The sequence below is a fragment of the Corticium candelabrum genome, chromosome 12 (assembly GCF_963422355.1).
Source record: "Corticium candelabrum chromosome 12, ooCorCand1.1, whole genome shotgun sequence".
Lineage (NCBI taxonomy): Eukaryota > Metazoa > Porifera > Homoscleromorpha > Homosclerophorida > Plakinidae > Corticium > Corticium candelabrum.
Window position 1 is genome coordinate 7046743 of NC_085096.1, and position 17236 is coordinate 7063978.

At 39.9% G+C, this 17236-nt stretch overlaps 3 protein-coding genes across 3 annotated transcripts in view; all 3 read left to right on the top strand.

The window, feature by feature from the left end:
• The window catches only part of LOC134187697 (WD40 repeat-containing protein SMU1-like), a 30548-nt gene that overhangs the window by 2087 nt on the left and 11225 nt on the right, over positions 1-17236 (top strand). The window contains exons 2-8 of the mRNA XM_062655849.1: positions 281-424; positions 7176-7328; positions 10203-10254; positions 14211-14398; positions 14993-15133; positions 15458-15553; positions 15624-15751. Of these exons, the coding sequence (XP_062511833.1) occupies positions 281-424; positions 7176-7328; positions 10203-10254; positions 14211-14398; positions 14993-15133; positions 15458-15553; positions 15624-15751 (902 nt within the window). The remainder of the gene's footprint in view (positions 1-280; positions 425-7175; positions 7329-10202; positions 10255-14210; positions 14399-14992; positions 15134-15457; positions 15554-15623; positions 15752-17236) is intronic.
• LOC134188237 (uncharacterized) lies at positions 1658-4168 on the top strand. Its single transcript, XM_062656434.1, has one exon. The coding sequence runs from the start codon at positions 1727-1729 to the stop codon at positions 4166-4168; it is 2442 nt and encodes an 813-aa protein (XP_062512418.1). The 5' UTR covers positions 1658-1726.
• Positions 4284-5668, top strand: LOC134188098 (uncharacterized). The gene has a single exon (XM_062656289.1). The coding sequence runs from the start codon at positions 4327-4329 to the stop codon at positions 5203-5205; it is 879 nt and encodes a 292-aa protein (XP_062512273.1). The 5' UTR covers positions 4284-4326; the 3' UTR covers positions 5206-5668.

Here is a 17236-nt window from a genome sequence, read left to right on the forward strand (position 1 = left end):
TTTTATATTTTTGAGTAGACATAGTAGATTCATATGTTGTGAAACCATGTTTTGGCCTCATGAACCAGATAGCATGTCCATAGACACAAAATGCAATCATGAAAATTGCCTGCCCTGAAGGTGTCCAGACGCTGGGACAGGCCTGAATATGAGGCTTTTAGATAATAGAATCTTGAATGGTGTATGTTATTTCCTTGGTTATTGAAGTGAATTGTTTCTTTTGTTTGGATTTGTTTTTTCTATTTGTTTGAGCTGTTGGTAGTATGCTGATTTTATGTAGGAAGAATCTGGTGTGAGCCTCAATACAGTTGATAGCATCGAGAGCTTTGTGAGCGATATCCAACAAGGTCACTGGGAGACTGTCTTACAGGCTGTTCAGCCATTGAAACTGCCCGAGAGGACTTTGGTTGACTTGTATGAACAGGTGAGATATGCAGACGTAATGTCTTACTTTGTTAGAGGCTTGAACTGTTTTGTTTGCTTTGTCAGTCATTCAGTTTTGGCATGTGTTGCTTTCTATCTAGTCTCATTGTTTCCTCTATCTAGCTATCTATTTGTTTGTTTGTCTGTCTATCTGCCAGTCTTTCTGTTTCTATGTCTGCTTGTTTGCATTGGTGTGACAGTTGCTGCTTTATTTAAATAATGAAATGAAATTGAATGCCTAATTATCATTGACATCTGTTAGGGTCAGTTTACTGCTCCCTTAGATGGGAGATGGGAATGAAGCAAGCATCCGTTATTGTTTTAATATTCTTTGCCAAGAATTGGTTGAAATTATGCATTTGTGTACTTTATTTGGAAACTTTTAAAGAAAGTACCTGTGGTGCCTACCATTACAGTATAGTAACCTGTATTGCAGTGAAAACAACAAAAATGCACCAAATGCTGTCAACATGCTAAGGGGTCATCTATAATTGTTGACATTTCTCAAGCATACACAGCATACGCGGGGGAGGGGTAGATGTTGTATGCTTTTAGGGCGGGATATAAAATGTCGATCTCATGGTCCAGAAGTAGATAGACAGTGACACTTAAGTCAGAATGTTGCATTTACACCAAGACTTGTGATACCTGTAATCGATATAACTATTTGCCACACATCTATGAAGCATTATAACATGCACCATCTGTCCGTTGCACATGTTTGAAGCATTATACAGTGCTCAAAATTACTGCCGGTCATCGGTCAATGGCCGATCATATTTGGATAATGACCGGTGATAGTTGCTAATTACCGGTCAAGGTGACCGGTCAACTTTTGTAGGTCATTAATTAGTGATGAGAAGAGCTATCCCAGCTCTATGAAGAGCCAATTAAGTGTATAGCTAGTCTACATAGCTATGTGATATTATATGTTAGCTATGTACATCATTTAGCACCATCTATTTAGTCTCTGTTCATGTGTTGGCCTCTGAATTTGTACTCTACAATCTATAGCACCGCCCAACTTTTACCTTATTTGTCAGGCCTCAATCATGTCTGCATGAGAGGGACAGCCCTGCATGTTTATCTAAGTCTTGTGAGAGGACCGTTTAGCTATTGTTGTGTTACTATGAAATGCCATAACATCTCTCGTGAATTATGATACAATCAGTTAAGTGGTCATGCTGTGTAAAGATTTGCTATGGTACATGGAATGAGTACTTAATGACGTTAATTATGGTATACTAACATCTGTTGAAACTTCCGCGTTGCTTTTTGCCTTTCAATTCATTGTTAGAGCGTTATGTCTCTGGACCCAGTTGCGCAGTTTCTTTACCCAAATGATGCTCCGGTGACCCATAAGCCTGTGTGTGTGGGAGCTGATGGCAATTGCTTTTTTCGGGCTGTTGCAATGTCCTTGACAGGAAAGGAAGAAAATCACAAGCAACTCCGTCAGCAAGTTGCAGAACAGCTCTGCAACAAGCCACAGGCAATTGCAGCTGCTTTGATTGAAAAATCTTCGTCTTGTCCAGGTGTGAATCCTTCTTCACTCATTGCCACGTTTCTTTCTGATGAGAGTTACAGCGTGTTCAAAGCCGCAAAGGAAGTGGGAAAGGGCACTGAGGACAGTCTAGCTTTAGCTGTGGTGAAGGAGGGCAATGAGACAAAGAAATTTGGAAGTTGGTGTGGGATGGTGCAAGTCTATGGTGCAGCTGCAGCAATTGGTTGTTCCATCAACATGCACTACCCTGAGGTTAACCAACGTATCCGCCCCTTTATGAATACCATTGTACAACCTTTGGAATCTGCAACAAGTCAAAATAATGATATTCATATCATGTGGTCTAGCACAACTCAGCCAGCAACTCTTAAGGGAAATGTTCAACTCAATCACTTTGTGCCTTTGCTACCCAGATCAGCCACTAATCTCAGTTACCATGCCGAAAGTGACATTCCTGCCTCTGATTGCTGTGATGAGTCTGACTCTGACAAACTTGAATCTACCTTTGGCTTCATTGATGATGAGGATGCCAGTGAATTTGTTGTAATGAAAACCCTTAGAAAATCAAGAAAGTCAAAGAGAATTGAACCAAAGTCATGGTCATTGTCTGGATTCCAACCTAAGAGCCCAAGGGTTTGTGCAATACCTTCGAACATGGATATTACAGTAGAAACTACGCATGAAGATTCTGGCATACCTGTTGACTCACACCACACTGCAGCCCAAGAAAGTCAAAATGGTGACAAGCCGGCATATGGCAATGCTTCTCGCACAACTCAACGTGCTATGGCTGCCACTGCTACTAAGCCAAAGGGTTCTGAAAGCAAGTCTTCCAAGATCAAGCAAACTCTTGATTCCTGGTTATTAAGTAACAAGAACAAACATGTACAGAAAGACCAAAGGGAGATTACAAATAGTCATCCGATTACAACCATTCCAGAGCTTGCAAAAACACCAGTACGTCAAAATGTGTCATCAACCACATGCAGACGTCATATATCAAAAGAAACATTTATGGGGTGGAAAAGAAGCCATGAAGCTGATTATCAAACTATGTCATGGCTTAAATGTGAAGTGATGAAAGATAATCCTTCAATGGTTGATATTTTGTGGTGTGAGGTGTGTCGAACATACCAATCTAAGGTATGTGGCACTAAGCATTTCTCCAGAACGTGGATTGATGGGTCAAGAAATCACAGAACCAACAATGTCATTGATCATGCTGGGAGTGCTCAGCATCAAGCTGCAATGTCCTACAAGCGAAAAGAAACAGCAAGAGAGAGGAGAGAGCCAGTGACGGATTACAGTGAGATTGCCAGAAGTTTTAAGATGAAGCCGGAGACCAAAGCAAGGATGATGAAGAAATTTGAAATATGTTATTTTCTGGCAAAAGAAAACTTTCCATTCGTAAAATATCCATCTATCTGTGCTCTTGAAAAACGACATGGTGTTGAGCTGGGAGAGGCATATTCAACTGATGTAGCAGCTAGTCACTTTGTGCATTATATTGCTGAAAGTCAGCGACAGCATTTCAAACAAACAGTGGCAGCACCTTTCTTCAGCATCTTGATGGATAGTTCAGCTGACAAAGGAAAAGTGGAGAATGAGTTGTTTGCAATCATCTATTCTGAGAGTGATCACACCTCTGAAAAGCTAATAACTCGAAGTCGATACTTCAAAGTACTGGAACCGTCTAAGGCTGATTCTGCTGGACTCTTCGATTGCCTACAAGAAGCTCTGAAAGATATGGGTATAAGAGATTTGATGAATCCAGAAAATGTGCTGCAAGTCAAAAATTTGCCAATTCTTGTTGGTGTGGGAACTGATGGTGCTGCTGTAAACATCTCAGAGATACGTGGACTAAAAGCAAAAGTTCAGAATGTTCTGCCATGGATTTTCTGGATGTGGTGTTTTGCCCATCGACTAGAACTGGCAAGCAGAGACGCTCTCTCCAATCCAGTATTTAAAGAAATAGATGAAATGCTTCTTAGGATCTATTATCTTTACAACAAGTCTCCCAAGAAATGTAGGGAACTGAGGGCTATTGTGAACGATTTGAAAGAAGTATACAATTTTCCAAGGGGTGGCAACCTACCAGTGAGAGCATCAGGAAGCAGATGGATTGTTCATAAGCGAAGAGCACTCCACAGAGTTCTCGATAGGTATGGGGCTTACATGAACCACCTAGCAAGCCAAGCCTCTGTGAAGATGCTAGTCTTAGAAGCCCTGATCGGCAGCGTCTAAAAGGTTATTTGACAAAGTGGACTCATGCAAAAATAATTCTGTCCTGTGCCCATTACATAGATATTTTAGATCTCGCCGCTAGTCTGAGCTTGTCTTTACAGGAAGATGATCTTGATATCATTAAGGCAATTCAATCAGTACTCAAAAGTCACCGAGCCATGGAACAGTTGAAAGAAACTCCCTTAACCAATTGGTTTGCAAGCAGACGTGTCATGGACAATCTAATAGAAAGTGCAGATGGCAAAATGACGTATCAAGGAATTGAATTACATCACTTCAATGATGTTGTTGTGAACAGCTGCAGACAGCAAGCTTTAAGTGATCTGAGAAGATTGGATGATGAATTGAAGGAAAGACTTTCATGGTCAGACACAAAACTTATGAGGGCTATTATGGTTTTCTTGGACACACAAGCCTGGTACTCACACAAAACCGATGAGTCTTTCTCTCATCAGCTTACAGAGGCTGTTTCAATGCTAGTTGAGAATTTCCGAGCTCCTCTCGAGGCCAAGGCTACTGATCTAGCAGCAATTCAGGAAGAAGCCAAGGAGATGCTTGACTATGCACATCAATATCTTCGAGTGGACAGAGATGGGTATCAACATGTTTGGTACCGCTTGGCGTTTGGACCTGACTGCACGCAATTTAGGAATTTAATTGCTATTGCACAGCTCCTTTTCAGCTTACCGTTTAGTACTGCAAAAGTAGAACGCCTTTTCTCCCGCTTAAAACTTATTAAAACTGATCGTAGAACAAGTCTTAGTCAGGAGACGTTATCTGATCTGCTAGAGGTCAGTGTTGAGGGAACTGAACTTGAAAATTTTGATTCAAGCGCTGCTGTACAGTTATGGTGGTCAGACTGTTCAAGAACTCGTCATGAAAGTCATCCCCAAAAAATAAAAATTGAATGCAGCAGCGAGACCATTCATCAACAAGAAGACACTTCAGCGATCAATGAGGCAACTGAAACAATATGTGAGGCAGAGCAGTCGGTATCTCTGGATGATTGGGACTCTTGGATCTTGAATGATGAGTGAAATATGGTCACAGTACCACAACTTGCATCGTCACACTACCACAACTTGCATCGTCACATGCACTAGCACAACTTGCATGATGTCAGAATAGCATCTCAGATCTGTAGTAACTAGTTATGTTCGAACAAATATGCTTATAGTGTGGTGTTAGAGTAAATTGCTTAATTTGATGTAAAACTGTAACATTATAAAGGAAAGCAGTTCACAGTTTGCTATGTTTTGTTAGTTACTGCAATTTTAGGTGCTTTCATGTTGTAAACTAATGCCTACTTCCTTAGTAATATGTGTATTCAACTGACTCTTGTTTCTTGGTTTATGATTGCTAATTAAATTAGAGATTACTAATTTTTGATTACTAACTGCTTTTGATTACTAATTAAATTAGACGACCGGTAAAAAATTTGAATGACCGGCTAACTTCTGGCATTACTGGCCATACGGCCGACTAACTTTGAAAACTAATTTTGAGCACTGTTATACCACATTGTGACACGCTAACTGTCCTTTGTACATCGTTGAAGCAAGTTTGGCATGGGACAGGTACTTTGTGGTATCGAGTCAGTGACAGATCTGATACATTAGAACACATAACTAACATTTTGTGGACGCTTTGGGGGAGGGTATGCAGAATAGAGTACACTGTGTGAGAAAATGTCAACAATTATGGATGATTCGTAAGCTTTATATCCTACTGCTCCTAATTTTTTCGAGTAATAATCATTTCGAAAATTTTGTGTTCAAAAACAGTAGGATGAATTAATAGTTTGGTATCGAAAATTGTCAGTTGTTTGGGTGTCTGGTTTTTGCACGTGCGCATGAAACATGGTAAAAAATGGCGACTTGATTAGTGTTCACTCTCTACAGTACCCTCGATTTGTGGATGAGAGTGAGCAGCAATTGTTTGTCTGCGTGGCTGCTTCGGTTTGCTTTCCAGGTGCAGTATATATACATAACTTCCTACAGGAACGTGTCAGCTAGCCTATGAGCAACACGACGACGACAACAAGCACACACGCATCCATGCAATTAATTGCTCGTTTCATCTGCACTCACACCTTACTTTCAGCTATGCCTGCTCGTCAGTTGCTCACACAAAGGTGGCATGCAAGTGTTGTTGTTATCGGAATGCTAAAGCAACTACGACGTCACGATATGACATCTGCTACACGCGTGTTGTCGTGTTCATTATGAATATTGATAGCCCACCAAAGACTGTTAAACACCTCTTTACCCCACCAGAATGCAGTGGGATAATGATGGCAGCAGAACAAACCTATACAAAGCATTTCCCCAGACCTCGTCAGAAGGATGTAGGCGGGAAGGTCCGGGCTACGCAAGGCTAGTATATAGTATATCCTACTGCTTCTAATGTTCTTCAAGTAATAATCTTTTCTAAAAGTTTGTCTTCGAAAAACAATACGATAACAGAAAAAATAGTTTGCTATCGAATATTGTTGGTCGTCCGGGCTTCTGGTTTTGTGCGTGCGCATGAAACATCGTCAAAAATGGCCACTAGACGTAAGTGGTCAGCTCAAGATGCTAACTAGAAATGTTTAGAGAATTGAATCAGTTTGAAAGAATAAGTAAACAAATAATTAAATCAAAAAATGACTAATATTGCACATCAAGATCTCAAAAAAATTAAATTCATAAAAATTCTAAATTATTTTTGGGGTCTTGAAAAAAGTTAGTCTCGATGAACATTAGGAGCGGTAGTACAATGCAACATACATGAATGAAGCTAATACACATCTTATATTAATCTTCACAAGCAAGCTGCACAGCTACTGTACCTAAACAGAGGTCCTCTATTCTTCTCAGACATGTTCTCTTACACTAAATGATAAACAAGTTGGCAGTCATCATAATTGATGCAAGAGACAGCTGTGAGAGACAGACAGACTATGTAACAATAAGGAATGGCTTTCTCATAATCAAACGTTTCAAAACATGACTTTTATGTTTTGTAGATTGTACTTGAACTGATTGAGCTTCGAGAACTAGGAGCTGCAAGATCTGTTCTTCGTCAAACAGACCCTATGATATTACTCAAACAACAACAACCAGAGAGATATCTTCACTTGGAGAACCTTTTGGCAAGGTCATATTTTGATCCAAGAGAGGCAAGACTTGCTAATATAGCCTAACATTTTGTTTGATTAATTAAAGCTGATGTGCATGCAGTGATGCTCGTGTTATCAGATTTAGTGACGTAACCATAATTTGTCAAGAAAGCACTCAGAGATTTTGGCTGCACACTACACGTTATACAGTTCAACTTATACTGATATCTGACAAGACATCAGCCACACTTTCCAGCTTCTAATCTTTCAGTCAGTAATTTACCTTTCAGATAGGCTAAGAACAAAGTAGTTTGCTACCTGTATCACTTATGAAAGTTGTATTTAGATGATGGTGATTACTACAAAATATTTAGGATGTATTGTGCTAACTAAGTCATTGTGTTGCCAATGGGATAATACTTTCTGGCAGAATTTCCAACATGAATGCTCCTGTCACAGTGCACTTGTTATATACATTAGGCCACTAATTGTTAATTCATAGTTTTTTATCAGCGCCTGTTAGGCCAGCATGAGTTTTCCATTATCCATCTGTAATCAACTGAAGAGCATGGATTTCTCATATGATGATGTTCGGTTTAATGAACTACTACACATTTTGCATAACAATGAAGAAGCGGTATGTATATACACGTAATGCTGCATTACAGATGGCCTTCCCTTTTCAGATCTTTGCTACCCATAATGTATCGATTGCCAAGACAAGCCTACAGTAAACAAGTGCCTATATATATATATATATATATATATATATATATATATATATATATATATATATATATATTTTTTTTTTTGTGTGTATATATATATATATATATATATATATATATATATATATATATTTTTTTTTTATATATATATTATACATATATATTATATTATAGGTCCCATAGGGGACTAGCAGTACCATCTAAACTACATCTAGCTAGTATCATTTTAGCGTTGCTACACCACAGTCTAGTAGAGAGTTGCTGATGAAAATGACAAACAGACTGGCTAATTGAAACATTATGTTTAAACGAAGCTCTACGTGCTATGATCTTGAGCACTTGAAGGCTAGCAGCTGTCCAGAGACCCAGAGTCTCTACTACTAGCGGATGAAAAAGGCTGCCATATATATATATATATATATATATATATATATATATATATATATATATATATATATATATATATATATATATATATATATATCTTTAACACCGACATCTAGCCATCCCCTCCCCAACTTAAAACTTGGTAATACATACATACATGCACATGCACACACACACACACACACACACACACACACACACACACACACACACACACACACATATGTATGTATGTTATGTATGTATGTATGTATGTATGTATGTATATATATATATATATATATATATATATATATATATATATATATATATATATATATATATATTTTTTTTTTTTTTTTTTTTTTTTTTTTTTTTAGAATCATATATATAATTATATATATATATATATATATATATATATATATGTAGGATATAGGTATTAGAACATAATTATATTCTAACAATTCCAGATGTGCACTGTGGACACTCTGGATTTTATGTGGAAGATGTACATTAAAAATAATGACATAATCATTAAATGGTAATGGCCCACCAGCTCGCATCACTTCCAGGCACAGCTCTAATGAGAAACTATGAATCAACAAATAATGGCCTTTAATAACGCAATAGTATAAACATGAAATATTAGTGTAGATGGACTAATAGTCATGTATCTGATAGCAAGTGTATGAAATGCACGTGCTTCTTTTTTGGCTTAAGATTGGAGGTGATGTAGATAGTAGGCGTGGCATCATTAGTGATGGGCGTTACAGTACACAAATAGTCAAGCCAGTTTTTGGAGCATTCAGTATTAGCTAGAACCAGAGAAATGAATGATGACGATCAAGTTGAATAGCACCAATGCTTTAGTATTGCGTAGCCAGACCGTTCCCCACCTCATACTTCTGATGAGGAAAGGTTTGGAGAAGTGCCTCTGGTGTAGTTGCTCTGGTGCTTTCATTATTCCACCACATTTCAGTGGTGTCTAAAGTCTGATGGCCTATCAATATTCATGGTTCACGTGACAACCCGCATGCATATTAGACATTGTCGTTGTTGTATTACAGATCTGCTAGTGGAGGGAAGGCATTTGTACTTTGCACTCATCTGAGTACAGGATGCAAGGTGTCGCTTAAAAATTGAAATTGTCAGTGGCAAAGTGTGAGCGACGCATAACGTAACAGAGACAATCACAGCATGTCAAGAGACCACACATCATTGTAGAGGCTGACATTGCATAAACAAAATATTACACAACACGAATGCAGAAAGAGATTTACTGAGAAAGCTTTTAACAGATTTGTAAAACAGCATCAGCGATATCGTTTATTTTATGCATAAACATTGTCATGTGAACTATGGATATTGATAGGTCATCAGAGACCATTAGACACATCTCTCCCACCAGAAGGTGGTGGGATTATGAGAGTGGCAGAACAATACATCAAAGACACTTCTCCAAATTTGTTTGCCAGAAGTATGAGGGCGAGGAAGGGTCTGGTTATGCGAGACTACAGTACCAATGCTTACTTTAACTGTAACTCGGCATTCAACCTGAAAAACTAATTAATTTTATATACTTAATTATAATAAAATTTGCTTTGGTCTTTCTATATCAAATTTTGAGTTACTGTAGCTTTTGACACTTTGCTCATAGTAGTTGGTAGTGTCATTGGATCATTTATGAAAATGGATCCCTACTTTGTAGGTACAATGCGAAATGATCTAGAATGTTACTCTTTTCAATCTCTTTTTCAAACTGTTACTTTGTTCTAGCTATTGTGCATTTGATATTGCTTTGTAGCATCTGTCGTTAAAGTTGTGTTTGGTATCGTAGGCATACCCAGAAGGCAGCAACAAGGAGAAAAGGAGGACAGCTATTGCTAATGGTGAGTCTTAGTATGTTCATTTAATGAAGTGTGTGTGTGTGTGTGCATGTGTGCGTTTGCATGTGTGTGTGTGTGTGTGTGTGTGTGTGTGTGTGTGTGTGTGTGTGTGTGTGTGTGCATAAGTTCTTTGGGGTGCAAGTTCATGTCTGGGATTGTCACAGGCGTAATTCCCTTGGGCAAGCAACTTGCACATAATTGCCTCTCAACTCAGGAGTAGAAATGAGTGCAGTATTCCATATGTTCATTGGCTTCTTTTCTCAAATATAAGATCGATACTGTAAATGTCTACATAAGCACTACGGGTACATATTAAGTTAAACAAAGTTATAAGCTGATGTGTGTCTGATTGAGCTTTTTGGGCATACAGACTTGGACAAAATTATAGGGACACCTGGCATTTTTGTGTGTAGTCTAACTTTGACATTGAATTTTTCTTTAGCAAAACCAAATGTTTTTCAAATTTCTTTTTTCATGGATTGCATCATTGTTAGTACTTAATATAGCTTGAGTTGTACCGACTACCTACTGCGCATCTAGTTTGCTTTAGAAGGAAGACGTCCATTTTTACTTTTCTTGTCTTTGTACACGTTCATCGCGCTTGGACACTTATTTTTGACATGCAATCTAAGAATGCTCTGTAGTAGACAGTCAAAGTAATTTTGTGGGTCCTCTTATCGACATTATGAAAAAGGCGAATCATCTGTTTTTGTGCATTGATTTCGTGCATGCCATCACAATTTGAATTGTTTTGCCATTTGAAGCAATAAACAAACTTCAATGTATTCAAAAATCATATGATACTAATAAATTATAAAACAATCTTCCTAAGACAAAAACTAAAAAAGTTACAGCAACTAAAGAACATCGACATGTCACTTCCAGTCCATGTTTTACGTAGCAAAACCTTAAACTGCTACTGCCAAAATGTCAGCTGCACTAAAACCGCTGCCCTTGAGACTGCCAAACTCATGCGATAAGTTAGCCTGAACGTTCAGCTGCACACAGTTGCAGAGTCTTGTTCTGTGCGATATGTGACGAGTTGCAGCGAAGCCTCAAGGCAAACAGTTGAGTCTGAAACGCAAGGGAAAATTGAAGCCCTTCACTCAGTTGGCCACTCTGTGCATCAGATTGCAGCTTTCGTCCGCTGCTTCAGGAAATCGGTTTATCAGTGCCTGCAACGGCTTTCCCATGGCAGCAGCAATTATGAAAAACGACTTGGATGTGGAAAGGCAACAACAATCTGGGAAGATTGTTGGCTGAAGAGAATGGCACTGCAGAACAGCAGAGCACCATCATGACTGCTCTCGTATCAGCTGGCTGAAGAAACCAACAAGCAGGTGTCAGGTAGAACAGTCCGTCATTGTCTCAGTGAGACAGGAGTAAATGCTCAGAGGCCTAGAAAAAACCACTGCTAACAGAAAACCATCGGCGTTTGGTACTGAGATGGGCAACCACTCATACACGGTGGACTTTGGATAACTGGAAATCTGTTCTTTTTACAGATGAGTCAAAAGTCAGCATAGGAAATGATTGTGCTCTGTATGTTTGGCGTCGCTAAGGTGAGGAATTTCTCCCTGAATGTTGTGACCATTCAGCACACGGCTGGTCTGATGGTGTGGGGATCGATGTGTTGGCATGGTCCATGGTGAAACTGGAAGGTCGTTTGGGCAGCACGGTGAACCAACAGGTTTTGGAGGAGCACATGCTTACAGACGCAGTGGCACTGATAGGAGACGACTTTGTTTTCTAGCAGGACAATGCACCAATCCACACGTCTCGGTCAACAAGACAATGGCTACGCCAGCATGATGTCACACTGTTGGACTGGCCGTCAAAATCACCTGATGCGAATTCGATTGAGAACTTGTGGCATGAAATCAAAACTGTTGCCAACCGTTGCTAACCAAGAACTGCAGCTGAGCTCTGGAATGCTTTACAAGAGGCGTGGCAGCAGATTCCAGCCGCTCGTGTCCGAAACTTGGCAGAATGTGTTTGGCGACGTCTGGATGCAACCATGAGGGCGAGAGGCGGGAACACTCGGTACTGAGAAACTGGTGAAGGGCTTCAATTTTCCTTCACGTTATTAAAACCAACATTTTAAAAGCCACTAAACAAAATCAGAGAGAGTCTAACCTATGACGCTTACGCAATCATGACATCATACACTTTTAGCTCTTGTTTTCCGCAATGCGAAACGTAAAGAAACTATTTAGGGTCTACAGTATTCTCAAGAAACTTAACAAACAACGAGGTAACTAGTAAGTTCTTAAGAATATTGCTAAATTGGTAAATTGTGACCTAATTATTATGTTACTACATACCCACAGCAGGGTGTCCCTATAATTTTGTCCAAGTTTGTATGTTCAGGCACTTACTAACTTAAAGGATGGATGTCTTAAGTCCGTCCCAGCTAACTTCAACCTCGGAAGCAACTTGTGGGAGGGTATTTTGTAATTAGATTAAGACATAGTACACTGAGAGCGTTATCATCAACAAACAGTTTAACGTGCCAATAGCATGACTGCATTTCTAGAGACTACATGGAAGTAGAAACCACCACTAGCATTGACTGCATGACACACTGATGACTTAATGTCAAAGAATAGGGGAATGTTACTCTATAGAAATAGGTTTCCCAAAGCTTTCAACCCGTTTAGACTATTATCAATAACATTACCAGCTAGGTTTACAGTTGTTACCCCTCGGATAGCTAAACATTTTAAGGTGTTATTACCTTTAAGCATGGACTGTCCATTGGTCAGCTCCTTGATGCAATAATTAATATACAGGAAATTACCACGATATCTCACAAGGGACAAGAACGGCACCGACGAGAGCTTCAAAATGATGTTAGTAGCACATTGCTGTGGCTTTCTTAACAGAAGTTACTGCAATTTTTCTAGGGTTGAAGTTAGCTGGGACGGACTTTAGTTAGAACAACTACCTAGTCCTTGTTTCGCACGCCCCATATATTCACTTGCTGACCATATGTTGGCACTACACTTGCGAGAAGAAACTGCTCATCTCGCGAATGTGTAGTTCCAGCACATGGTTGAGCATGTGAATATACTACAGGCATACAAGAAGAGGCCTGCGTACAAGTCTACATCTTAGTTAGGCTAAAAGTAATACGCACGACCGTTGCTGCTTCCTAAGTATCAGCGGTACACCCACTTGTCAAACAAATCTATTGCACACCTCCCTGCTGCCTGCTTGCCACATGTCTCAAAATGCTGCATTTCTGTACATAAAAATATACCGATTTTGCTAGATATAGCCTTTCTCAAGTGCAGACAGTGAAGAACCAGATGGCTGCTTTTTGGGCAGATGATATTAGACATTTACGGGATGCGTTGTACTGTTCACTTGCTTGCCTGTGTGAGTGGTGTGTGTGTGTGTGTGTGTGTGTGTGTGTGTGTGTGTGTGTGTGTGTGTGTGTGTGTGTGTGTGTGTGTGTGTGTGTGTGTGTGTGTGTGTGTGTGTGTGTGCCTGTAGCTCAATTAGTTAGAGAGTTACGGTACATTTGGAGAATGGAAACATCCGGAACCTTTGGGTCACAGGTTCAAGTATGGGTTGAGCACGGGCATAATAATTCTCTTAGGCAAGGAACTTACATGCAATTGCCTTTGCCGACTCAGGAGTATAAATTCGTACTTGGTCATTGACTGGGCTGGACAGATCACTGGCTTGGCAGTAACATCCTGCAGCAGACGGGAACTGTGGGCCTTAGTCAGTGCCCCTGGATGACTCTGGCCAAACTCCAGGTGAATTATCAGCACTGGCCATAAGCCTCCACATAGCACATGGAGGCTCTGTCTCTAGAGGCAGGGGGAGCTATCTTCATAACTGACCTTTATGGTCGACGTCAAACGACAGGAAGGGCTTAATGAACATATGTCCATGTGTGTATGTTTGTATGCCTGGATTTGTGTCTATCGCAAGTGTTGTGTTTTTAGCTTTATCAAGTGAAGTTTCAGTGGTTGCTCCATCTCGTCTCTTGGCATTAATTGGGCAAGCATTGAAATGGCAGCAGCACCAAGGACTGTTACCTCCTGGCACTCGTATTGATGTCTTCAGAGGGAAGGCTGCAGTAAGAGATGAGGAAGAAGAGAAATGCCCAACTCAGTTGAATAGGACAATAAAGGTAAGGGCAGACTGCTAAGGCACGCAGCACCAGTCATGGTTAACACACACACACTTTCTTCTTTTTCGCTACTCAATAATGACTTCACGACTTCCATTCAGCAGTTATTTACAATTTGTCTTTGATGAGCACGTTCATGTGTGACATTCTGAACAAAAGAATTAGACGTACGACAAGATTGGAGTGAATGTACGATTGTCCAGGCTGTGCACTTTCACGAAAAAACATTCTTAGACAACGCACACACACACACACATACACACACACACACACACACACACACACACACACACACACACACACACACACACACACACACACACACACACACACACACCGACAGACAAGCCTGAGAAACTATACAGTTTTGGTGACAATATTTTAGTTGCATTCCAGTGATGGAATGCAAGAGTCATGGCTTTGGCAGTGTATCAAGTCTGTTAGTTGCAATCTATGAAATATCTGAGCTTTGGTCGACAGACAATCAGACAGATGAACAGTTGTGTTGACAGACGTAGAGATGGGAAAAGAAGTTAACAGTCAAATGATAGATGACATTTATACACCAAGTATCTCAGTTAATTTTGTGTGTAGTTTGGATCTAAGACTCATGTAGAATGTGCTGCCTTTTCTCCTGACGGACAGTATCTAGTAACAGGAAGTCTTGACGGCTTTATAGAATTCTGGAACTTTACAACAGGAAAGATACGGAAAGATCTCAAATACCAGGCTCAGGTTTGATGATGCATGCATTTGTGTAATTTAGTTATGTAACTATTAGTTGCTGAAAATGCTGTATATGTATCTGTATCTGTGGAAAGTAATGTAATGTAAATGTTATCATTGAAAGCTTGTAAAGGTTGAGACAAGTAAGTCTCAGATATAAATTTTGACAACTAGTGTGTGCTTTATTTTATTTGAGTAATATTTTATTAACTATCGTTTGCATTTGGTATTACTTTTGGCATGGTGATTGAATTGGTTTGATAGTTCGAGCGTTGACTGAATAAAAATATGTATTTATGACTTTGGGTATAGGTTTATTTTGTTGTGTTGTAGGACAATTTTATGATGATGGAATCATCTGTACTTTGCTTGGCATTCAGTCGAGACAGTGAGATGCTGGCAACTGGAGATCAGAATGGAAAGTTGAAGGTAACTATAGTGAACAATGCTGTCTTGTGTTTTGTGAAGTCAGTCGAGGTAAATTAGTGGTGTGGTTTAGGTGTGGCGAGTGCAGTCTGGTCAATGTTTAAGACGATTTGAGAAAGCACATTCCAAAGGAGTTGTCAATGTGTTGTTCTCTAGAGATTCCAGTCAACTTCTAACTTGTTCATTTGATCACACAGTCAAGTGAGCACAATTTACTTGTATATCCATTTGTGTGTGTGTGTGTGTGTGTGTGTGTGTGTGTGTGTGTGTGTGTGTGTGTGTGTGTGTGTGTGTGTCTGTGTCTGTGTCTGTGTCTGTGTCTGTGGGGGCAGAATCCAAGTCACACTTCCACGTGGTGCTCACGGAAAACAGCTGATTGCTGGCATGACTGGTCTTATAGAGCTTCTGTTGCTCAGTATCTATTCTGACCTTAAGTCAGTTGCTGTGTGCTTGCACACTCTCAGTGTGTATCAGCAAGTGCAAATAGGCTGAATGTAATGTTGCATGACCCTGTTTGGCAAGGTAAAGTTATGTCTGACATGAAACTCTTTCATATTAATGAAAAGGACTGGTTTTAGAAAGCCAGAGATGGCTCTTTATGAAATAACTCTTGCATTAAATTTAAACCCTTCAACAATGTGATCCTCAATGCAAGTAGTGATCTGTGCACAAGGATCATTTTACATCTGCAACACTACTAGATCATTCAGAAGATCTCAAGACATGGCACGTAACAAATGTGATGCAATTTGCCGTAACAGAGGGAAATGAGTCATTCGTTCAGATTATATCTTCAATGATGTCCAACTTCCAGGTCCAGGTGTAGGTCCAAGTGTGTGTGTGTGTGTGTGTGTGTGTGTGTGTGTGTGTGTGTGTGTGTGTGTGTGTGTGTGTACATGTGTGTGCATGTGCGCACTTGTCAGATATTGATGATCGTGCTGCTTGGAGAAGCCCTATTACGCTGCGTTGCCAAAACCCATAGTGGGTATGGTGGAATCAAGGTCAAGGTGTCGGATATTGCATTGCGACGCCCAGAGTATGTAGTGCTCTGTTGCTGTCTGCCTTCGTCCAGTCTCCTCTAACTTTAACGACCTACTGTAAATCCAGAAATTTTCATACTCATAAAAATTAGTACTATACTGTAGCTGAATTGAAGTGCATCTATCTATACATTTTAGTATTTATGTTATTTTAGTACAACCAGGTATCTGTACGAAAATAATAAAATTTCATGTACAAATGAAGAGTACTTGCAACCCTCTCAATTGCTTTTTCATTCTGCACATGCAGAACAACGGTGATAAGTCGGAGATCTAGGCATTAAATTTCGATCAACATTGCCGTACCATTAACATTACCTCTATGGTGTTTGAACTCTAGACACTTGTTACCGTTGTTCCCCAGTATATGGGAGTGGCGTGGTCACTGAAGCGGCAGCTCCCCATGTGGGGTGGCATGACTGGCAGCTTTATACATGGCATAGTGTGTGTGAGTGTGTGTGTGTGTGTGTGTGTGTGTGTGTGTGTGTGTGTGGCGTTGATAGCTCCTCAATTGGTTAGAGAGTTGTATTTGGAGAATGAAAACATCCAGGACCCTTTTGTCGTGGATTCAAGTATGGGAAGGGCAGGGGTGTAATTTCCTTGGGCAAGGATCTCGCACACAATTGCCTATTTTGACTCAGGAGTA